General features: G+C 41.8%; 1 protein-coding gene across 3 annotated transcripts in view; it reads left to right on the top strand.

The window, feature by feature from the left end:
* FER1L6 (fer-1 like family member 6) overlaps positions 1 to 23,128 on the top strand; it is a 127,063-nt gene that overhangs the window by 84,979 nt on the left and 18,956 nt on the right. For all 3 annotated transcript variants that reach the window (XM_057532401.1, XM_057532402.1, XM_057532400.1), the window contains 10 exons: positions 1,406 to 1,623; positions 3,103 to 3,225; positions 4,459 to 4,498; positions 6,046 to 6,158; positions 7,179 to 7,310; positions 8,741 to 8,866; positions 12,601 to 12,728; positions 16,926 to 17,096; positions 20,111 to 20,271; positions 22,526 to 22,668. In XM_057532401.1, coding sequence (XP_057388384.1) covers positions 1,406 to 1,623; positions 3,103 to 3,225; positions 4,459 to 4,498; positions 6,046 to 6,158; positions 7,179 to 7,310; positions 8,741 to 8,866; positions 12,601 to 12,728; positions 16,926 to 17,096; positions 20,111 to 20,271; positions 22,526 to 22,668 — 1,355 coding nt within the window. The remainder of the gene's footprint in view (positions 1 to 1,405; positions 1,624 to 3,102; positions 3,226 to 4,458; positions 4,499 to 6,045; positions 6,159 to 7,178; positions 7,311 to 8,740; positions 8,867 to 12,600; positions 12,729 to 16,925; positions 17,097 to 20,110; positions 20,272 to 22,525; positions 22,669 to 23,128) is intronic.

Raw genomic sequence — 23,128 nt, 5'->3', positions numbered from 1 at the left:
CTAATCTGATAACTGCTAATCTTGTCTATAGTCCTCATCTTTGAGCAGAAATTCTTAATTTTGATGTAATCATATCCATCTGAATTTTAAACTTTATGGTTTATTCTTTTAGACTCTTGTTTAAGAAACCTTCTCTCACCCCTTGGTCACAAAGATCTTATATTTTCATGTGTCAGTGTTATGTTTTTATATTTTACAGTTAGATCTTTAATCGAAGTAAAGATCTTTAAAGGGTTTAAGGTAGGGATCCAGCTACATTTATCTCCATAGAGTACATCATTTTCTTTCCCCCAGAGTCTACTAACTTTCCCCATTGATTTGTCCTGTCATCTTTTTCATAAATCAAATTGGCATACACCCCAAGTCCATTTCTAAGCTTTCTATTCTGTCTGACTGATCTCTCCATCTCTGAGCCCAGGACAGAGTAGGTGCCTATTAAGTGTTTGTTCGGTCGAATTTGCTATTGAAAAGTCAGCAGTAGCATGAAGGCCATGGCAGAAATGGAGGCTCTTGATTGGGCAGTGTTCCTAAGTACTGAATTCTACAGCACAAATGGAGAAAAGAGGACCCGTGACATGGACCAGCTGTTCAGTTAAAAATCTCATAAAGTCCAGGGACATAGCCTTGCTCCCTATCATGCACATGGACTCAGGTGCCCAGAGTTCTGCCAATGCTTGGGGAGTTCACAGACCTCTGCAGCCTCCAAGGTTTCCCCTGGTTAACACACTGGGGGAAGGCAATCAACACAGAGGACCTGTGTCCTAAACCTTGATAAACACGATTCCTATGACCACAGTTATTTAAAATTACTCTGAGGGATCAATAATAAATACAGTCATTTGTTGAGTACCTATTATGTCCCAGATACCTTACATCATGAGCTCTTTTATCTCCCAATGACATGGGTATTTTTACTCTCATTTTATAAATATGGAAAGTGAGGTTTGGAGATGTTAGGAACTTGTCATATTTGAATCCAGATCTGTCTGATTCCCAGTATGAGGTCCCTGAAATGATCACCCTGTATTGTAGCCCAGTTGCCTGACCCAAGGTACTTCCTTTAAAAAAAAAAAAAGTTATTTATTTATTTATTTATTTATTTTTGGCTGTGTTGGGTCTTCATTGCTGCGCGCAGGCTTTCTCTAGTTGCAGTGAGCGGGGGCTACTCTTCATTGCGGTGAGCGGGCTTCTCACTGCGGTGGCTTCTCTTGTTGCAGAGCATGGGCTGTAGGTGCGCGGGCTTCAGTAGTTGTGGTGCACCATCTTAGTTGCTCCGCAGCATGTGGGATCTTCCCTTCCCGGACCAGAGCTCGAACCCGTGTCCCCTGCATTAGCAGGCAGATTCTTAACCACTGCACCACCAGGGAAGTCCTGACCCAATGTACTTTCATTTTGGCTATTTCAGATTCATTAATTTCCACTGAGCCTTCTGAGACCCCCAGCTCTGCTCAGGAGCTCCCAACAGGTCAAATCTTTGTGGATATTGGGCCGCCTCCCACAGTGGTACCCAACTTGGCCCAGGTTCAGGCAGCCAGCCTCGTTGATATCCCTGACTCATCCCCTATGCTGGAGACGGAGCACAAACCTGCAGCCCAGGAGCCACCAAAAGATGGAAAAGCTAAGGTTGGAATGTCATCCCTCTTCATATTTACAAGGCACATTAGCGTTTGCTCAGGAGGTTTTAGATACTAATCCTCCCACCTACTAGCTGTGTGACCATGGCAAGCAACTTCACATTTCTGAGCATTAGTTTCTTCATCTGTAAAATGGGGACACCGATACCCACTTCACAGCATTGTCATAGAATCAGATAAGTCAGTGTATGTGAAATTAAAGTGCTAGTCAAATGTGACAGCAGTATTTAATTGAACAGAAACTCTTAATTCATTAGCTTGGAAAAACAATGGTTTCCTCATCGAGGCTTATTCCACAAATATTTTGAACCTACTTTGTACAACATCACGTGGGACCAAAAAGATGCGTCTTCTGGTCTAAATAAAAGTGAGACTTATCCTCAGTTAGCTGAGATTCTGGGAGGGGAGATGGATAAGTACACAAGACCATAAAATGGGGACATGAGTCATCTTTTAAGTCATAGTTTTAAGTGCAAAATCCTGGTGTATCTAGCAACTGACTTAAAGCAGAAAGCAGGTTTAAGAAAGTCCTAAGAGATGAGCTGCCCAGCAAATTGTAAAAGCTGAAATAAAAGGCACAGTAAGGTAGATGAATGGCTATTTTCTCAGGCTCTTCCCATCTCATCCAGGCTCAGCGTGACTCTCTGACAGCCCACGGGGTTCTCTCCATCCCACCAGCATTGTACCTGCCGCGTTATGTTGCAAATTTCAGTTTGTTTGTTGCCGCCATAAAACTGTGGGTTTCACCAGGTCAAAGATGCTTTTTAAAAATATCTCCGTATCCCCTGCACTTGATACAGTGGCTGACACATCGTAGGTACCCGAGAGATGTCTGAGAGCAAATGGATGAAAAGTACACGATGACTTTGGCATGACACAAATGTCTCCCCAAATGCTTCCCCTCTGCCACGTATGCGTCACACTGCTTCTCCTATCCCCCCATCACTTACGTTGTAGGTGTCATTTATTTGCACCTGTTCAAATCAGAAGTGATGCTAAAGGGGGATTGTCTACCTTATGTCACTTAATCCTCATGACAGTGAAGTGAGCAGGTATTATTGTTCCTAGTTGAGGAAACTGAGAATCATAAAATTTCTATTTTTGTTTATAGTATGTTTAGAAGCTAATTCCCTTTCTACTGTATCACATTGTATCATGTAGCCGGCTTGTCTCCTCCACTGAATTCGAAGCTTCCCAAAAATAGGGATGATGTCTACCCCTTACATCCCCAGTGTCAACCACAAAAGTCTCATATCTGCTTGATAAGTGTCAGATAAACTCATTAATGGATGACAGATTATTAAACTTTTATTTATTTAAGAGGGACAGAGAGCTGCAATCACAAAACCTGCTGACACCTCCATCCACTTCCCCGAGGGTACCTACATGTCCTCTTCCTTAGTAAACCACTTAGCCACCAGCATGCAGATCCTTGACACTTAACAATCCATCCTTCATGCCTTGTCAGGACGCCAGGAAACCTTCTCAGAGGTCTACTAAAAGGAGAAAGAGGACCATAGCAGATGAATCTGCTGAAAACGTCATTGACTGGTGGTCGAAATATTATGCCTCCCTGAAGAAAGCACAGAAGGTAAATTCTCTCCTGGCTGTGATAGTCAAGGGCTTCGATAAGAACACAGCACCATTTACCACCCTCCCCAACCTCAAATCCTGCATTGTCCCCTCTTTTAAATTCCGCTATAGGTAGGCCCTACTTGGGTGTGGTTCTGTTAACTGCTGAAGGGTACAAAGCCTGAAAGGACCAAGGGTCCAGAACTGCCAAATCCTTACTGTCTGGCTGGAGCTGGCCCTAGGACACAGGCTCTGCTGTAAATGCTGGCAGGATGTGCAGTCTATCATGGCATCCAGGGAATCTGCCCACCTCAGGGAGGTCTAGCCAAGAGAAATGGGGCTCTGGACAGGTGGGCATCAGCGAAGGGGGCTTCAGGTTCACCTGGAGATTCCAGGTCAAAGGGCTCCAGGTCTCCAGCAGATTTCTAAGTTCATATGGGAAATTATCAAAGTAAAGACAGAGGTCTTGGCCTTAGCAAATGGGAATAATCAGCAGGGCCTCATGCACATGGAATAAGAAAGGGATTGAGTTATAAAGCCAGAGAACCAGTGGGGAGTGGGTCTGGAGACTCAGGCAAAAGCTCAGTGGCTGAATCTGGTAAGACTTCTCACCTTGAGTAAAAATGGAAAGGAAAGTTATTCAGATGTTATCATCATATTTTATTGAATAGGAACTCTTCTGATTCTTTATTTGGAAAGACCATAATTTCTTCATCTAGGACTATCCATGAATATTGACATATAGTTAAATAAACAAACTAAATGTTAATCCCTGCTTCCAAACACCCTCGTTTTACTACAATGGACACTACCACTTCTGGTGAGCGTTCAGCCCTCTCCTCTTTCTCTGCTAACCTCCCCAGTCCCAGGACAAACCCAACAACCCAACATGCCAGCCCATAAAACTCATAGTCGCAGATTGAGGTGTTGCTCCAGGGATGTGGAAGAACAGTGGGGAGAGGGGTTGCTTTCCCAGCGACTGAGAGGAGGCTCCACATAGAGGACGAGGACACCTACAGTTTGGTGGCACTGGCTTTGGAGGTGTGGGCACCTCTTCTCTAGGGCAGGGCATCTCCCTGCACTTAAGTCCTAGGTCTTTACAGTGAGGCTTCATCTGGGGGCTACTGAGGACTATTTGCATATTCTTTTAAAATGCAGAGGGCTGAGATAATTGAATTAGAACTGTTAGCAGTCAGGGTTAATAAATGAGACAAGACAGTGTCCATCATCTCGTCTCCCTCTTTTCTCAAAGGAAAAGGAGAGCAATTCCAAGGAGCAAAAAGGCAACACAGGTAAGTGGCTGCTCTGGGGACACTGGAACATGCATTAAGGCCATGTGAGTGAGAAAAGGATAAGATGGGAGCCATGGGAGCAACACTGGAGCCCAAAGCCCTCGTTTCCCTAGTGAGGAAATAATCCCAGGAAGATGACAACACTTTAAAGAGGCCACGTAGCTGATTTGAGCTGGATGGAGACCAGATCCCAGGTCTCCTCAGTTCAGTTGAGTGCTGAAATCGACCCTTTGGCTCAAGTCCCTACGTTGACAGTCTTAATGCAGAAACAGCAGAGTAAAAATAGGAGCAAGCGGGCTTCCCTGGTGGCGCAGTGGTTGAGAATCTGCCTGCTAATGCAGGGGACACGGGTTCGAGCCCTGGCCTGGGAAGATCCCACATGCCGCAGAGCGGCTGGGCCCGTGAGCCACAACTGCTGAGCCTGCGCGTCTGGAGCCTGTGCTCCGCAACGAGAGAGGCCGCGACGGTGAGAGGCCCGCGCATCGCGATGAAGAGTGGCCCCCGCTTGCCACAACTGGAGAAAGCCCTCGCACAGAAACGAAGACCCAACACAGCCAAAATCAATCAATCAATCAATCAATCAAACATACGCATCTGATTCAAGATCCTCATTAAAAAAAAAAAAAAAAAATAGGAGCAAGCTGGGATGGCAGGCCAAAACCAGCATGATAAACTTTAATACAGGTGACCTGGATTTAGCTTCCAAAACTCAGTTGACAAGGTTTGGGTAGATCTGGTTTGGCAGAAGCTCAAATGAAGAGCCCTGGGATCTGAAATGACCACAAACTTGGTGTAAGCCAACGGTAAGTCTTGGCCTGAAAACAACAGTAACACCAAGTGCTGTTTCAGGTGGCACAAAAAGTGAGAAAACCAGAGCCAAGCTCAGTTCCTCAGGCCACTCCTATTAGCATATTTAATTCTAAGACCAACCCCATGACATAAGCAATAGTATCTTGATTTGCAGATAGTAAAACAGAAGTACAGAGAGGTTGAGTAACTTGCCCAGGTTTATACAGCTAGAAAATAGTGGAGCTTGGGTGATTTTTCTCCAGCATCTGCTCCTAAAAAATTACTGAATAATCTAAGTACATTTGTGACATTGTGTTAAACCCTTAGCATATTTGAGCCTGAGGTTGTTGAACTAGATGATTCTCAAGTTCCTAAACAGATCTGAGAGGGAATGTATCTAAAGATTTGGTGTCACCCCATCCTGGGTCTGTTCTTTGCTAGCTGGGTGACTGGGCAAATTACTTACCCTCTCCGTGCCTAGTTTAATGAATTCTTGCATATGGCGGGGAAGGCCAACACATTGCCAGCCCCAGGGCATCCACTGACATTGCACTGCTACATAAGTGGTATCTCCTCTGCTCCTTCAGTGCACAGCCTGCAGGGCTATGTGCAGAAATCCTACAGTGAAATGTTACTATTTCTTTCTTAAAAGAAGGGTCATGACACATGCCAGAGCAAAGGGAAAGAAGGAGCTTGACTTTGTTTCTTCTCATCTCAACAGCATAAGAAGTCTAACCATTTTCACTAAATATCCACAGAGGCAAAACCAGACGAGGTAGTGGTAAATATAGATGGCCCGAAGAAGAAGAAAGACAAAATACTCAAGAAGAAACTCAAAGAAAAAGAAAGCCCCAAACTGGCTGTCTTGCAGGTGTGTGGACACAGCCATCTTGGCCATGGTTAGGGTGGGAAACTCAGAAGGTGGGCGTTCTTTTAGTGCTTCAGTCAACTCCAGAATACCTTTATCTGAATAACTTACTTTGTCTTTGTTATAATCATTGATGCAGAGTAACAAACTAAGAAGCATGCAAGCCAAGACGGTGGAGCTTACTATTTTTCCATTTTCTATATCCTCCTATTGAGAAGGGGCATAACTTAACTTGGTTAGCCTAGATGCAACAATGTAATTTACAGTGTGTGAGTTCCCCTGGGTTCACCTCTTGGGGCTTGACATCATCATGCAGATATGTACAGACTCGAAATAGCAGGAGTTTTAACTCTTACAAAAGTCAGCTTCGTCAGACCAGTCCTAACATTAGCCAGAGGCTATTAGCTAGAGGCATATTGATGGATATGAAAATTGGCATTATGAAAATTATGTACCTAGATAATAAATTTAGATAAGAAATTTTGATGGGAAATTTGAATAAGTGATTTAATTATATTACTCAATCAAAAACTCAATTCAATTTTCCATTTCTAAAATATATAGGTAATTTTCTGCTTGGAAAATTCATGTCTACATGCATTATAATAAAAACAAATATTCCATCACTTTATATGCGTTAAGAATGAAATGTCTAATGAATATTTTTTAATTTGTATGTCCTCAAAATATTGTAGTCTGTATCCAACAATCAATGACATCAATTAGCTATAAAAAAGTTTGTCACATTTATACTTACATATTATATTTAAAATATTGTTGGTTTAGCTATACTTCTTGGAATTTCAAAGTTTATCAAAAACGTTTTATAAATTTCAGAGTGGTACTTAGTTCTAGGAATGCCAAGTCAATCATATTCCTTATTTTGCTGAAGATAAATAGACCCTCTTAGATTTTTCCAAGGGGCATATACAAAGGCTGGGTTTGGAGAATCTTGGCGGTTTTCATTAAATCAATCCTGGGCTTTCCTTCCTCTGAGCACACTCTTCTCCCTTTTTCCTAAAGATATACGATGGGGATCTGGAGAGTGAATTCAACAATTTTGAAGACTGGGTGAAAACCTTTGAGCTGCTCAGAGGCAAGTCTACGGAAGATGACCATGGCCTTGACAGAGACCGAGTCATAGGAAAGTTTAAGGCAGGTTCCAAGGTTAACCCTTTTATCTGGCTCTCCTGTCCATAAACGTTGGATATGACTCAATTCTGTTGGACTGTGGTGTGCGACGTCTGTAAGGAAAATCCTTAATCTCTATGCAGGCCCCTCCCTCTCTAGAATCCCACAAGACCTAGCCCCAGTCTTTCAAGGTATTTGATTTGTGGCCAGTAAAGTGGATTGGAGCTCAGTCTGTGGAATATGAGGAACCCGAGTCATTGCCTAAAGGGATCACTTAATTTTACTCTGCTTTTCCCACTCCCTGACCTACCAAACATATGATTTACGCAAGCCTATCAGCTGAATGATTAAATTAATCAAACAACACAAACCCTTCATCTGGCAGACTTACGGTGTCAGCACCACAAAGCAGTAGCTGACACTTACTATGAACCTACTGCATGGCTGGGCCCTTTATATGAAGGTGATGTGTTGGAAATCGCATGGGCATTGCAGCTTGCCAGTCTGGGTTTAAATCCTCATTTCGGATTTAAATCCTAACTAGCTTGTGATCTTGAGCAGTACTTGACCTCCCTGAGCCTCGGTTGCAGCATCTGAAAATAGAAATACTGAAGCCAAAATTGAATGAAATAATGGGAGAAAACACTAGCTCAGAACCCTGCATGTAAAAGGCACTCAGGATTCCATCTGATGCCCCTATTCGTTTCTCACGTAACAGCCCCGTGAGGAGGGTGGTACTCTACCAACACTGATTCACTGATGTACCATGAAGAAGCACAGATGCAGGAGGGTTATGCAGGAGGGTTATGTGAATGGCCTGAGGACATCCAGGGGACAAGAGTAGCACCACCCCAGGTCCTGTTGGGTCCCAGGCTGTGCTCCTTTTCCCAGCGCTATGCCCTAGACATTTTGTTGTTTTTTTTTTAATTTAAAAAACCCTTTTTATTTTGAATAGTTAAGATTCACAGAAAGTTGCAAAGATGGTAGACAGAGGTCTAGTGGACCCTTCACCCAGTTTCCTCCATTGTTTACATCTTATGTAAATATCAAAACCAGGATATCCACATTGATAGAGTGTGTATATAGTTTTATGTAATTTTTATCACATATGTAGCTTTGTGTAACCACTACCACAAACAAGATACAGAGCTATTCCATCACCACAAAGATCTCCATCATGCTACCCCTTTATAATTATGCCCTGCTTGTGACCGTCTCTATCCTCTGGCAATCACTGACTTATCCTCTACCTTTGTAATTTTGTAATTGCAAGAAAGTTATATAAATGGAATCCTCCAGTATGAGACTTTTGAGATTGGCTCTTTTCACTTATATAACGTCCTTGAGATCCATCCAAGTTGTTGCGTGTATCAATAATTTATTCCTCTACATGGTTTGTTTTCAGCGGGGCATATGACTATCTTGTTTCAATGGGTAGTGCTTTGTGGTTCCAGGGCTCCTTCTGCATCTACAAAAGCCCCGAGGATTCCAGCATCAAGGACAGCAAGCAGCTGAGAATCCAGCAAGGGATTCCATCCAACCACCCCATCAAAGTCCTGATCAGGGTGTACATTGTTGCGGTGAGGCATCCTTATTTACTCTGAGGGGTTGTCTTAATCTCCTAGAGCTGCCATAACAAAATACCATAGACTGGGTGACATAAACAACAGATACTCATTTTCTCCAGTTCTGGAGGCTGAAAGTCCATGATCAAGGTACCATCAGAGTTGGTTTCTGGTGAGACCTTTTTTCCTGGCTTATAGATGGCCACCTTCTTGCTGTGTCCTCAAATGGCCTTTCCTGTGTGTGTGTGTGTGTGTGTGTGTGTGTGTGTGTGTGTGTGTGAGTGAGAGAGAGAGAGAGAGAGAGAGAGAGAGAGAGAGAGAAAGAGAAGAGGAGATCTGTTGTCTCTTTCTCTTCTTGTAAGGCCACCAGTTCTATCGGATTAGGACACCACCCTTATGACCTCATTTAACCTTAATTAGCTCCCTAAAGGCCCTATCTCCAAATACAGTCATATTAGGGGTTAGGGCTTTGACATAGGAATTTTGAGAAAACACAATTCAGTCTATAACAGAGGGTATGAAGTTTGGTTGGTAACATGGACCTTTGCTGGCTTTTCAGTGAGCAAAAATATTTCCCAGGCTGAGAGGATTGCTCTGTGTAGCTTTATTTGCTCTCTGTGGTTGCCTGCTAGCTGGGCAGGAAACCAAGTAGCACTGAAGCAGGAAGCTCACAGGCAAGACAGAGGGAAGAACCAGGGCAGAACAGGGCAGCTGCCACTGTGCAATCCTCCTGCACCTCTGGGGCTATGCCTCTGTTCTGCTGTAATCAGAAATTTCATTTCCAGTGTATTTCCAAGAAAAATATTATCTGCCCTAGGCTTCCTCCTTTCTGATAATGAGAGCACTAAACTCTAATTGTGAAACTTTTGGCCTGATTGCCAGGAAGCTTGGGGCCAAATTTGGTGCTCAATCAAAGCAACTGTGTGCTAGACGTTTATGTTTCATGTATTTGTTTTCATCTCCTGACCTTGGAGTTGATTTTCATAACCTTACTTGATTGTAGTCATCTTATTTTCTATTAACTCTTTGCTTAAATTGCCTAAAATCTTTTTTAGAAACTGAAATGAAACATAAAACAAAGATGAATTATTCTTTAACGCCAGGGGACAACTAAACATCCCCTTTCCATCATGCAGTTCTCATGTTTCCTTTGTTATTAGCAGCAAGGTCATCATGGCCATGACCACCATGTGCCAGGCATGTTCTAATCACTAAGGATATCGTTATGGAAAAAAACACAGTGCCTGCCCTCGAGGAAGTCACAGTCTAGTTGGAAAGATGAGAAGTAACTTGTAAAGTTATCCAATAAAGGATAAAGGATCCAATAAAGGATACTACAAGTATCCAATAAAGGATACTTGTAGTATCCTTTATTCATTCATTCAACAAATATTGGGAAGACCCTGTCCTAAGTCCTGGAGTTAATGTAATGAACAAGACAGACAGTACAATAACTTGTAAAGCGTTATTGGCAATGCCAATAGTCTATATTAAACACCCACCCACAGGATAGTTTAGACTAATCTTTTCAAAATTTTGTTCAGGAAATCACTCATGTCTTGGGAGAGATAATTAATATGGATTCCTCTGGAAATAGACCATGTATTCAAATAAATTCTAGAAATGGTGCATATAGTAATTCATTTCCCTTCTCCAACACCTGAGATTCACAAAGCTCATTAGCATATTCAAGGCTCTGAGAATTCCAGAAGCAAAGAAACCTATTTAACTGTTGAATCTTTAACAGCATTTTCAAAACTTACTGCCCACACCTACTTTTCCTCTCTACAGGAAACACTGCGGAACTCAGGTTCTACGGGACATATTTTGGGGAACCCAGAAATAAGAGTCTGAATAGTAGGAAGGAGAGGGAGAAATTTTTTGGACTACAAAGATTGGAGAAGGATTATGATTATTTATTCATTTAGCAAATATCTACAGCACACTTTTATATGTATATATATGTATATGTGTATGTATATATCTATATCTATACCTATATCTATATATAGATATAGGTATAGATATAGATATTTATATACAGGTACCCTCTAGACAAAGACCAAGAATGCAGATCAGGTTCCTGCTCAGGAAACAGTGTGGAGGAAGGAGAACTGGGGCTGGAACTTGAGGACTGGCAGGTCTTGAACAAATGAAGAGTCAGAGGGTGGCAGCCCTGGGTTGTAGGGAGTAGGATAAATTATGGACAATGGTTTTCATTGACATTTCTAGTAATGGTGATTGTGTGTGGTTTGCTCTCTTACACTAAGATTTAATTAACTAAATAATAAGTTAATTTAAAAATCTCTTAATTTAATAAAACACCAAAGAAGTAGAAAGTAATACTACTTAAATTTTGCATGGAGAAAGAAATCAAATCCCCCCACCTCTGCAATTCCATCCCCAGAAACTTACCCTTCTTATGTATATATACTCTTCTTATGCAAACACATCTCTATCTATTTACACCCGTCTACAACTACATCCAGGTATTTATTTAACGGAGTCCAGCTTCATGTATTACATGTTGATCTTCTATTTTCTTTCTTTACTTAGTAATGTACCTTGGACATTTTTCTAGATCAGTACGTATAGGTCTTTCTCATTCCTATTAGTAGCCACCTAGTGTTTTCTTGAATTAATGTAGTATCCTTTATCCATTCATTCAACAAATATTGGGAAGACCCTATCCTAAGTCCTGGAGTTAATGTAATGAACAAGACAGACAGTACCCTTGCTCTCATGGAGATTATAACTAATTGGGGGTGGTATGGGCATTAGGAGGGTATGAAAATAAACAACAGACAGATAAATAAGCAAGATGAATGTCAGAGATAACTGCTAAATAAAGAATTAAAATTGGGGGATGTAATCAACTATACTTCAGTAAAAAAAAAAATTGGGCAATGTGGTGACGAGAGTAAATGGGGAAGGGACAATTTTGCATGGAAACCAGGATCTTGACCACTAGACCATGGGGCCAGCAGGGGAGGGACAATTTTGGATGGAGTTTCTCCCTAAGTAATTGACATATAGGTTGTTCACAATTTTTAGCTATTAAACAACGTTCTAATGAACAACCTTGAAAATATAGCTTTGTGTGCTTATACCCTTCTGTCTGTAGGACAGAGTCCTAGAAATGAGATTGTTTCTTATCCAGCTCTCATCTCTGCAGTTTCTCCATCTTCTCCATGTCCTTCCTCACCAGCTCCCTACCTTGGTCCTCCCTGATGGAAACAGATCGTCACTCAGCTGACCAACGCTAAATGCAAGACCGACGGGGTCATGGATTCAGAGTCCACTACTTCTTGGGGGAGGCTTTAGGTCTACCCCATAATTTTACATATTAATCTCAGAGAGATGACATGTTTTGCCCAAGATCACATGACTACCTAAAACTGGAACTCAAATTCATGCCTTCTGCTTCCTGGTCCAGCAGATTCCTCATTACTCTGTGCCAAGGGCTGCTTTCCACTGGGGAGACAACTCCAGAGAAAGTAGAACTTGGGCAAAGCTGATAACTTTTCTTTTAACAGTAGAGTAGAGAGGCTAAAACAGTGGTTCTTAACTTTAGCTGCACACTAGAATCATCTAGGGAGCTTCTAAAGATCCCCAAGTCCAGGGCCAATTTAATCAGAATATCTGGGAATAGACCTCAGGCATCAGTATTTTTTAAAACTCCCAGGTGATCCCGGTGCCAGCCAGTGTTGAGAACCACTGGACCAAAGGGATTTTTTTCTCTTCTCCAGGCATTTAATCTTAGTCCAGCTGATCCAGATGGCAAATCGGATCCCTACATTGTGGTCAAGCTTGGCAAAACTGAAATCAAAGACCGGGACAAATACATCCCTAAACAACTGAACCCAGTATTTGGAAGGTCAGTGGCCATCTGGGTCTCATTGCATTGTCCTCTCTGCATTTACTCCTATGGTGCTTCTGTAGGGTGTTTGGTGTGGATACGTGTATGGGTCTGAGTAAAGAGTGCAGGAGATTAAATGCCGACTCCTGCCTGGGATAACAGCCAATCAAGCCTCTCTTCATGGAGAAGGGCTGAATTCTTTCCTTGGTCCCTTCAGCAGCTTGGTTCTGCATGGTCTTCATGCCTATGGTTTTCCAATAAGGATTTTCCCAGATCTCAAATTTAAGACACCACTTGAACAGTCATCAGATTCAGCCTCCTGCCTTGGAGAGAGTTCCTTTTTCCAAAAAGATAACCAAGGCCCAGAGAGGTTTAGAAACTTGTTCAAGTTCACACAGCTCATAAGTAGAAGAGAAGGGGCCAGATGTTTTGTCTTTTGTCTTCTACCAAAGAGATTTTTCCATCATATCATCTTGCAGTTCATTTGAGGTGACCCCTGCAGTCAAAAAGTGGAACTGCACCCACCGCCTGTGTTCTGTTTTCCTGCAAAGTGTTTACAATGCATTGCACTTGTGTTATGTTTAGGTGAACCAGGCATTCTCCAGTTCACAGCAACCCTACCACCCCATTTATCTTCTAAAAGGATATGTCACACATTTATGTTCCCTGCTTGGGTTTGTGCTCTTGACTGCCAATAACTCTGGAGTCAAGCAGACCTGGGTTTCACTCTGCCACATACAGGCTGAGTAACTTTACGCAGATGGCTTAACCTCTCTGGTCCTAGTTTTTCTCATCTGTAAAGCAATAACAGTGATACTTGACTCTCAGACGCCTTTAGAAGATTAAATATGACAAGCACCTAGCACGTTGTCTATGATAGTGCATAGTAGATACTCAAAACTCATTAGCTTCCTTCTGCTCCCCTTGAAAATCATTTTAGCAATGCACACATCTTAAGTGTATTTAATTTCTTTTTTTCCGGAGTAACAAGGAGCATGGGATGAGATCTTTATCCAGCTCATTTAAATTCATTTACACATTTGTGATCGCTTTGGACCCTCTGACATTTGATCAGCACCAGCCTCTTACATTTTATTGCTCCCAAGGAAATAAGGCAATAAACAATCTTGCCTGTTCAGATGAAAGAGAATGATTAGAAAGACATGCTGGGGAATCTTACCCTTGCTTCCCTGATCCGGAGATGACCTTTATCATTACCTGCTGTTTACGTAACCAGCACTTCATTTTGTCAAGTGCTTTGCGGTCACGCTTTATGAGCTGCTCTCACCACAGTGCCATGAATTACACTGGTTTTATAACCTTCGTTTATGGCTGTGGTAAACAAAAGAAGAGGATGATGGAATAGTCCCTCCTGCCTCTGGCATTTCAGAGCCTCTTCCAGAAGCCCTCCAGGTGTGGATGCTTTGTTAGATGTATATTTAATTGTTACTCAGGGACAGACATTGTTGGCTCAATCTGTGTTCCAGCAGGGAGAGTGGAGGGCTCTCATCCCCGACCTGGGGTCTGGGGAACTCCTCTTTGAGACCTCCCCATAAGAGGATGTCACAGGCTCCACCCCTGATGCCCTGGCCCTGGGTCTGCTTTACTTTTCTTCATAAGCTGTGACATGAATTGGTGTGTTTATGTGTTTATGGCTGTCTCCCATCTCCCCTCTAGAATGTAAGCTCCATTCATGCAGGGACTTGGTCTAGTCTGTTCAATGCTGCATCTCCAGCACCTAGGACAGGGTGTGGCACAGAGCAGATGCTCTTTAAATATTTGTAGAATGAACAAATGAACAAACAGATTGACAAACAACCCTTCAGTCAGTTTTCAGTGGGATTTCATGAGACCCCATCACCCTGAAGGGCTACATGTCTGAAGAGTTGGCCATTCCTCATTTTCTTAATAACCACAGTGCCTGGCACATAATGGATGTCTCATAAATGTCAAATGAACAAGTGAATCAATAAAAGAATGAATGAATGGGCAAAGAAACAGTGAGACATCTTTGCTCTGAAGCTTTCGGTACTGAATGTTTCTACAAGGCTCAGTTTTCACCCATTTCAGGATGCATTCTCTTCTCTCACACCAATGCTGTTTCTAGAGATCCTATCTCCCTGACACACACACGTTGGTATAAGCCTAGTTTATCCCTGAATGACTGGAAGTCCAATCATGGTGAGCTGGTTTTGGTAGTTTTTCTAAGGACAGCGCTAATGAAAATTCAGGAGAGGTGAACCTGTGAGCACATAGCACACAACTCTGGGAGATGGACCAGAACAATTGAGCCCTCTGTCCTCTGTCATGGTTGCCAGGGGCAGTTAAGCACTTAATAAATCCTTCCTTGGTGGCAGCAGCTTGGTGATGGCCAAGCTCAGAGGTGGCTGGGGGCTTACTTGCGAGATGCCTCTAGAATATCAGTTACAGTTTCAAATCCAAATCTTAGAGCCCCACAGAGGCAATACTATGTCTTCAGGTGGAAGAAACGAATTTCTTTTTTGCATAGCTGTATCCCTGGCCTGCTAGAGCTGCCAGCATCAGTCAGTTACAGGCACTGGAGCTGTCCAGCATCTCTGCTTTTTTTTTTTTTTTTTAAATTAATTAATTAATTAATTAATTTATGGCTGTGTTGGGTCTTCGTTTCTGTGCCAGGGCTTTCTCTAGTTGCGGCAAGTGGGGGGCACTCTTTATCACGGTGCGCGGGCCTCTCACTATCGCGGCCTCTCTTGTTGCGGAGCACAGGCTCCAGACGCGCAGGCTCAGCAGTTGTGGCTCACGGGCCCAGCTGCCCCGCGGCATGTGGGACCTTCCCAGACCAGGGCTCGAACCCGTGTCCCCTGCATTGGCAGGCAGACTCTCAACCACTGCGCCACCAGGGAAGCCCCGCATCTCTGCTTTTTTCTCTCTGGGGAGGGCTAATTGGCTCCAGGCTGTGCTGTGATTGCTGTCCCTACCAACCTGGAGAGTGAGAGTCAGGGTAAGTGGACCTGACCGTGACGGCAGCAGCCCAGACAGGCCTGAGGACAGGCAGGGAAATAATGGGTCCTCTGTTCTCCCCTCCTCTCTGCATCCTCTCTGTCCCTTGTTCCCAGACCAGCCTCCCCACCTTGTCCCAGGGCAGACAGAGACAGGAACAACTGGAGAAACCCTGGTGTATCCTTGATTTTGTTTTCAAGAACACATTTCCCTAAAATGCAGCCTTTCACTCCCAATTTAATTCTTAATTATCTTCTCTAATGCTCAGTAGCACGGATAATGCATTGTCACGGGAAATCTGACAGCATTGCTATTCTTTTCAACACTGCATTGGGGTGAGATTGTGGAAAGAGAACGGTACCAGGAGTTAGGAAACTGGTACTTATCCCAGTTTGACCTGATTTATGATCCTGGGCAAGTCCCTTGTGTTCTCTGGATTTCAGTTTCCTTATCTGTAAAATGAAGCGATTGGATATGGTGATTTCTGAGATCCCTTACAGTTCAAGGAAACATTTATTGCATCTACTCTCTGCAGGTGAAGTGCAGCCTCCAGTAATGCGGAGATGAAGAGGGCAGGTCTCTGTTCTCAAGGGGCTCAGAATAATCTTGTAGAGACAGCATTCCAGTCCTGCAAGTCTATGTTCTAATGATTTTCCATTGTCTATAGGATTTTCATTTCAAATAAACCCAGCTGGTATTCCCTGATGAAGCAACAATGGAGGGGAAAGGGAATGGTAAATTATTGGGTACCAGGTTGAATGCCTGGAAGTTAAATCTGTGTTTATACAAACACTATCACATTTAACCACTCTGCTATATTATAAAGAAGACATATTGATCCCCATTTACACATAAAGAGGCTGAGAGGGATGAAATAACTTTCCCAATGTATTACAACCGGGAAGTGGCTGATTCAAAATCCAGATTAGAAATCAGTCCTGTTTGAGACCAAAATCTAAGACTTTCCTCTCCTTCTTGCTGTCACCCTAGTTGAAGACTGCAAGGCATGGCCCACAAAAGAGGAGATGATTGGCTACTGGAAAACTGACAAAAGAGTTGGAAATTGGTTGCATCTCAATGAAAAATTAAACCACATAAACATCCATTAAGTAGTAACTGGATTGCTGAGTGTTTAGTGAGTTCATATGGACTGTAGGTGGGCTAAAAGCGAAACAGGGAAAAGTTCTCTGTATCACCAAATGCTGCTGATTCCTAAAACCTCTGCTTGGATGGCAGGTCATTTGAGATCCAGGCCACATTCCCAAAGGAGTCCTTGCTCTCTGTGCTGATCTACGACCATGACATGATCGGGATGGATGACCTCATTGGTGAGACGAGGATTGACCTGGAGAACCGCTTCTACAGCAAACACCGAGCCATCTGTGGCTTGCAGAATCAATATGAGATGTAAGTTATTCCTCCCATAGAGACTCCCATGGAACGCTGTTGGTGTTCTGAGGCTGCAGCCCATGCACTAGGAAGGCCAGCCAAGGCCCAGATTTAATATCTCAGATGTGCTCCATGTCAGCAGGGCTGGTTTGGGGAAACTGCTCACTGCACTTGAGGGTACTTGGGGCTGGGGAAGCAAAACTGATTTAGAACCCAGGGCAGGTTCTTCAAGAGTCAAGAGCTGAATTGTATTTGTTCATTCGATCAGCTGGGCCTGGTGGACAGAGTTCCCAGTGGGGAATGATGCTAGAAGAATGATTAATATAATACAACTGCCAATATCCTAGTTAATTACAACAAACACTCATGAGTGCTTACGATATACCATGCACTTTACATGGAGTATCTCATTCAATTCTCTCAAAACCCATTAAGGTGTTATCCCCATCTTACACATGTGGGAAAAGTGGGTCCAACTCTCATTCTTTACAAAGATTTTTGAGTTCTGATTAATTTAAAAATATAAATTATCAGCTTTATTTTTTTATTTTTACTTTTATTAAGGCTTTTAAAATAACATTTATTTCTTAAAAGCTAACATGTGCATAATAGGAAACCAAAAAACACAAGAAGCAAAAAACAAAGTCATCCATAATCACAAGCAGTTTACCGTTTGATGTGTCCTTCTAGGTCTTGTTTTTGTATCTACATGACTATCTACGCTTGATTATCTACAAGCGTCCATTTTTATGTAATTAAGATCATACAGTTATGTATCATGCTTTTTCACATACCATGAATATTTACCATTTCAAAGTCCCAAAGCTATGAGCATTTTAATAACCAAGAATACACTACATCAACTCAGTCTGGAAGGAAAAAATGTAATCCTGCCTTTCTTGGTGACAAAAATTTCATAAAAGACAAAAATAGCAGCAGGCCTCTAAATAAAGATATTGGTTGAGTTACGATCAAAATACTACATTCCCTTAATGTTCAATTAAAAATGAGACATAGAGCAACAGAGACCAGCTTTATTTTTTAAAGTATGATATATTTAACATCTTACGAAAAGAACTCTTACAAATATCAGCTAGGAAAATATAAAAACATCCATTAGATTTCCATGGTATAACTTTAGAAATATTTCCTCTGAATATAAAGTAATATATAGTCCTTGTAGAAAATTTAGGACATACGGAAAGTACAAAATGATGCTCAAATTATTTTATCCAGAGATAAAATTTACATTAAAAAATTTGTATGTATTTCCTTTTAGTATTTTTTTCTATGCTATTTCCCCCAAAGTTGGACCCATACTATCCATGCAATTTTGTAAGCTTCTTGTTGCACTTATACCCTTATAAGCATTTTATGATGTCATTAAATATTCTTCAAAGTCATTATTTTAATAGTGGTGTTCCATTATATAAATTTACTATACAATGATATAACCAATTTCCCTTCCTGAATTTCAGGGCATTTATATTTTTCTTTCTTATTCCATTAGAAATATTGCTGCCATGCACGTTCCCATACAAAAGCCACTGCAAACCTTTCTGATAATTCATTCAGTGTTCGTCCATAGATATGGATTTATTCCATTAAATGGAATGCACACTTTAAAGACTTTTAATATATATGTCCAAATGGCTCTCCAGAAGGGTTGGGTCAATTTACACTCTCATTAACACAGTCTGAGCATCTATTTCCTCCATGGCATGATTTTTCAGACAAGTCTCTACTGCTGGCCTGTTCTTCTCTGAGCCTAGAAGGCCGGTTCAGTTTTGGGACTGTAGTGAATTTATAAGCCTCCTGATGTATTTACATCATTCTCAAGTACCTGAGAGGGTACCATTCAGAGAATGATTAGCTGTGCTCACTCTGAAGTCGGTAAAGGAAGCCTCAAGCAAACATAGTGGATCTTTTGTTCAGGAGAATTTCCTGACAGTGGAACTAGCAGGGACCAGAATAATTTAGTCAGGGAAGTTGTTCTCTGAAGTTTTAAAAATAAACAAGAGCACTTATTTCTGGGGAGGCCTATGTATGGCTCTGGGGGTGGCATGGAATCTTTTCAGGATCCTCATATCTCTGGCCCAGTGTAGGAAAACTGCTTTATAGCCATGTTTTGGTTTATTTCAATGCTTAAACAAATTAAATTCTGATGAATCCCGCATCCCAGGGAGCAGAGAAATCCAAGCTTATCTTGGTCATGGTTCCTAGGGAGCATCTCATTGCAAGTTAATAATTTTTAACCAAACAGCTAGTTTTTAAGGGAAGAAGGGGTTGAAAAGATTTAGAAACTCACCACTAGGAAGTAACTGATTAGAGAAATAGCACATCAAGACTTCCTGCCTGTGACATGAGTCTACGATATGATGTTGGCGGAGGAGGAGAAGGGAGGAAAGAAGCAGAGAAATCGGAAGGATGAGCTAGGCTTTCTTCTTAGATAAGTAGCAGCCAAATAGCTATTCTGCTAGGGACAGAACAAACTAAACAAAAACTACCAGCAAAGAAATCCACAGAGACAGAAAGCAGATTGGTGACTGCCAGAGGCTGCGTTGGGTAGGGGGAATGAGGAGTAATTGCTTAATGGGTAGAGGGTTTTCTTTCGGGGTGATGACAATTTTTTGGAACTAGATAGAGGTGGTGGTTGCACAACGTTGTGAAAGTACTAAATGCCACCAAATTGGTCAACTTTATAATGGTCAATTTTGTTATGTGAATTTCACTTCAGATTTTTTTTTAAAGGATGCATGTCTTTAAAAAAAATATCCAAAAGTACCTGGAAAGAATGTTTATGTCAAGCTACTCAGAAGTTCTGCCTTTTGTACAAGCATACATATGCAGAGGTATTGACCAGAAAAGAGAGAAGATAACAAAATGAAAACACTAGCCCCAAGCTTGTAGAAGGTCAAGTTAAATCTGAAGGATTAACACAGATCATACTTAGGTGGTCCTTTTTACCGGGACCTCAGGTGTGGCTCCCGGGGAGGCTGGACCTCACCCTCTGTCCCTCCTCCACTTTTCAGAGAAGGATACAATGCCTGGAGGGACACGTCCAAGCCCACCGAAATCCTCACCAAGCTCTGCAAAGACAACAAGCTGGATGGCCCCTACTTTTGCCCCGGGAAAATACAGATAGGAAACCAGGTCTTTTCTGGAAAAACAGTCTTCACCGAGGAGGACACAGGTAACTCCCCCAGTGTATCCCGCTGACATGGCTCTTCTTTTGAAAAGCCTGCTTTCAGTGGTATTGGTGACTGAAGATAATGCTCATTTATTGTACAATTAATGCATGCTCACAGTAGAAAATATGGAAAAGTAAGGAGGACGATGAAAATCACCCTTAATCCCCAAATTCAGAGATAACCGTGGTGCGTGCTGGTATATTTCTTTACAGAAATATAAATTTTGCACAGTGTGTGTGCAATACGGCACAGTTTTACATAATTTTAAATGTACCATATCTATAGTTTTGTACTCTGCCTTTTCTATTTCCAATAGATTACGACAATTCTCTGTTCTTTGAAACAATCCTTGATAATATTCTATTTTATGGCTGTGACATTTATTTCCATTGTGTCCATTTTTGTAGTGACACTTAACGCTACCACGAACATCCTTACGCATATTTTTGCATATTTCTGATGTGTCTACAGTATATATCATATAAGTAGAATTGTTGTGTCAGAAGATAGACAATACCTTAAAATTAAAATTAAAATATTACATAAAATAAATAATTGGACACAACTCAAATTACCCCCATAAGTGTTATACCAACAAATCTCCTGTTTCAACACCAAGAAACAGATTTTTCCATATGAGCAACATAGGACATACCAGGAAGATCCCAGAGAGCCTTTCATAAATTTAGGATAAGAAAAAAAACCACCTTTACTTTAAGGATATAGAACAATTTCTGTACTGTCACACTTGTCCATTTGATGCTTAAAAATTACCTATATATGGTGCAGTGCTCCTGATGCAAAAAGCCCAATTAAGTACACGTTACAGGGTGTTTTGACACTATGTTGATCCCACCACTTCAATGCCAAGATTTCTTTTTACCTTGTTGTTTTGGCCCCAAGAACTTCTTAGAGGTTCATGCATGCAGATTTATTGACATTTAATGTATTAATGATATTGATGAATTTCTGTGAGAAAAATACTTTTCCGTAATATACTCTATTAAGCCACTTTAGTCCCTTGGTCAATATTCTACATTTCATGATTAAACAATTTACTTGCCCACCAAAAACCTGAAATTATATTCCTTAAGATCAGTTCTTGACTGATTAAACTTTTTGACAAAGATTTAATTCATTGATTACTTGTTCATCCCTATTGACTTTTACTGATCGTAATGACTGCTGTTGGGAGATTTTTTTGGTAGCCTTTTTTTGGTTAAACCTGGTTCAACTTTCCTACGTCGAATTTGGCCATTCTAAACTTTGTTCAAGAAGATTTTATTCTTTCAACAATTTTTGCCTTATTTTGCGAGTATTATTTCTACTGGTAGTTTTTGTCATGAATTACCTTTTTTGGTAGAACGATAGATCAGAGAATCTTTTCTGGAGTAAGTGTTGGTAGGCAGGAGGTCCCAAGCAATAATGAGAAAAGTCAAAAGACATCGATGAGCACATATTGCGCCTGTTTCACCACACTTCTTAGGGCCACACTGGTTCTCCAGGCCCTCTCCCACTATGGCGTTAACAAACAGCTTTATGTCTCCAGGAAACATACCCTCTCTAGTCCCTTGAAGCCAAGTTTGTGATTCATAGACTCTGAAGGAGTCTGATTCAAGGGGTGAAGGGGGTCCTATACTCCAAGACTGACTGTGCTCTAGATCTTTTGGTCAACCCGTCTCATTTCCCACTCTCTTAACTTTCTTTTAATTATTTTTTTTTAACTGAAGTATCCTTGATTTACAATGATGTGCAAATCTCTGCTGTACAGCAAAGTGACTCAGTTATACACATATATACATTCTTCTTTTAAAAAATATTCTTTTCCATTATGGTTTGTCCCAGGAGATTGGCTATAGTTCCCTGTGCTATACAGTAGGACCTTGTTGTTTATCCATTCTAAATGTAATAGTCTGCATCTACCAGCCCCATACTCCTAGTTCCTCCCTCTCCCTCCCCCCTCCCCCTTGGCAACCACAAGTCTGACCTCTAGGTCTGTGAGTCTGTTTCTGTTTTGTAGATAGGTTGGCTCTCTTCACTTTCAATCTCTTTCCCCTTCCCACCACTCTACTCCTACCTCTTTCCATTCTCTCGTTGTCCTTTTTCTCTTTCACTGTCTTTTCTCTCTCTTCCTGTTCCTTGGTATATTTAAATGAACCTTTAAGGGAGTGTTTGAAAACATATCTGACAGCCCATGACTATCCCCTTACAGGAACACATCTGACAAGTCTCTTTATTTTTCTCTCTTCCATGCAGATGAGACGGTGGAGTCGTACGAGCACTTGGCCCTCAGCATTTTACGCTCTTGGGAGGATATCCCGGAGGTTGGGTGTAGGCTGGTTCCTGAGCACATAGAAACTCGGCCACTGTACCACACGGATAAGCCAGGAATGGAGCAGGTAGTGGCCAAGACAGCTCTGGTCCCAGTAAGAGTGTTCATCCCCGAAGAGAATGACATTTCCCCTACAAGTTAATCTTGTGTGCTGTATAATAATGGTTCTCAACCAGGAACAATTTTGCCCCTCCTGCCCCAGACGTTTAGCAATGTCTCAAATATTTTTGGTCGTCTCACGTGGGTGGGGGTGATATTGGCATCTAGTGGGAAGGGACAGAGATGCTGCTAAACGTCCTATTCTGTACTGGGCAGCCCTCCACAACAAAGAATTATTGAGCCCCAAACGAATGTTGAGATTGAGAAACTCTGCCCTAAAATCAGAGGAGGATTTAGTGCTCTTTCCCTTCTATGATTTGAGTTATCAAGTTCTTTCTGAAGAATCCTGACATTTGAGAAACTTCAAAACTCATCTGATGTGCCCAAGACCTTGTCCAAAAATCTGTCAGTAACCACACAGCCCACTA

Source organism: Balaenoptera acutorostrata, chromosome 17 (genome assembly GCF_949987535.1).
Source record: "Balaenoptera acutorostrata chromosome 17, mBalAcu1.1, whole genome shotgun sequence".
In the NCBI taxonomy this organism is placed as follows: Eukaryota; Metazoa; Chordata; class Mammalia; order Artiodactyla; family Balaenopteridae; genus Balaenoptera; species Balaenoptera acutorostrata.
The sequence above is the reverse complement of the archived record's forward strand: the minus strand, read 5'-3'. Positions and strand labels throughout refer to the sequence as shown.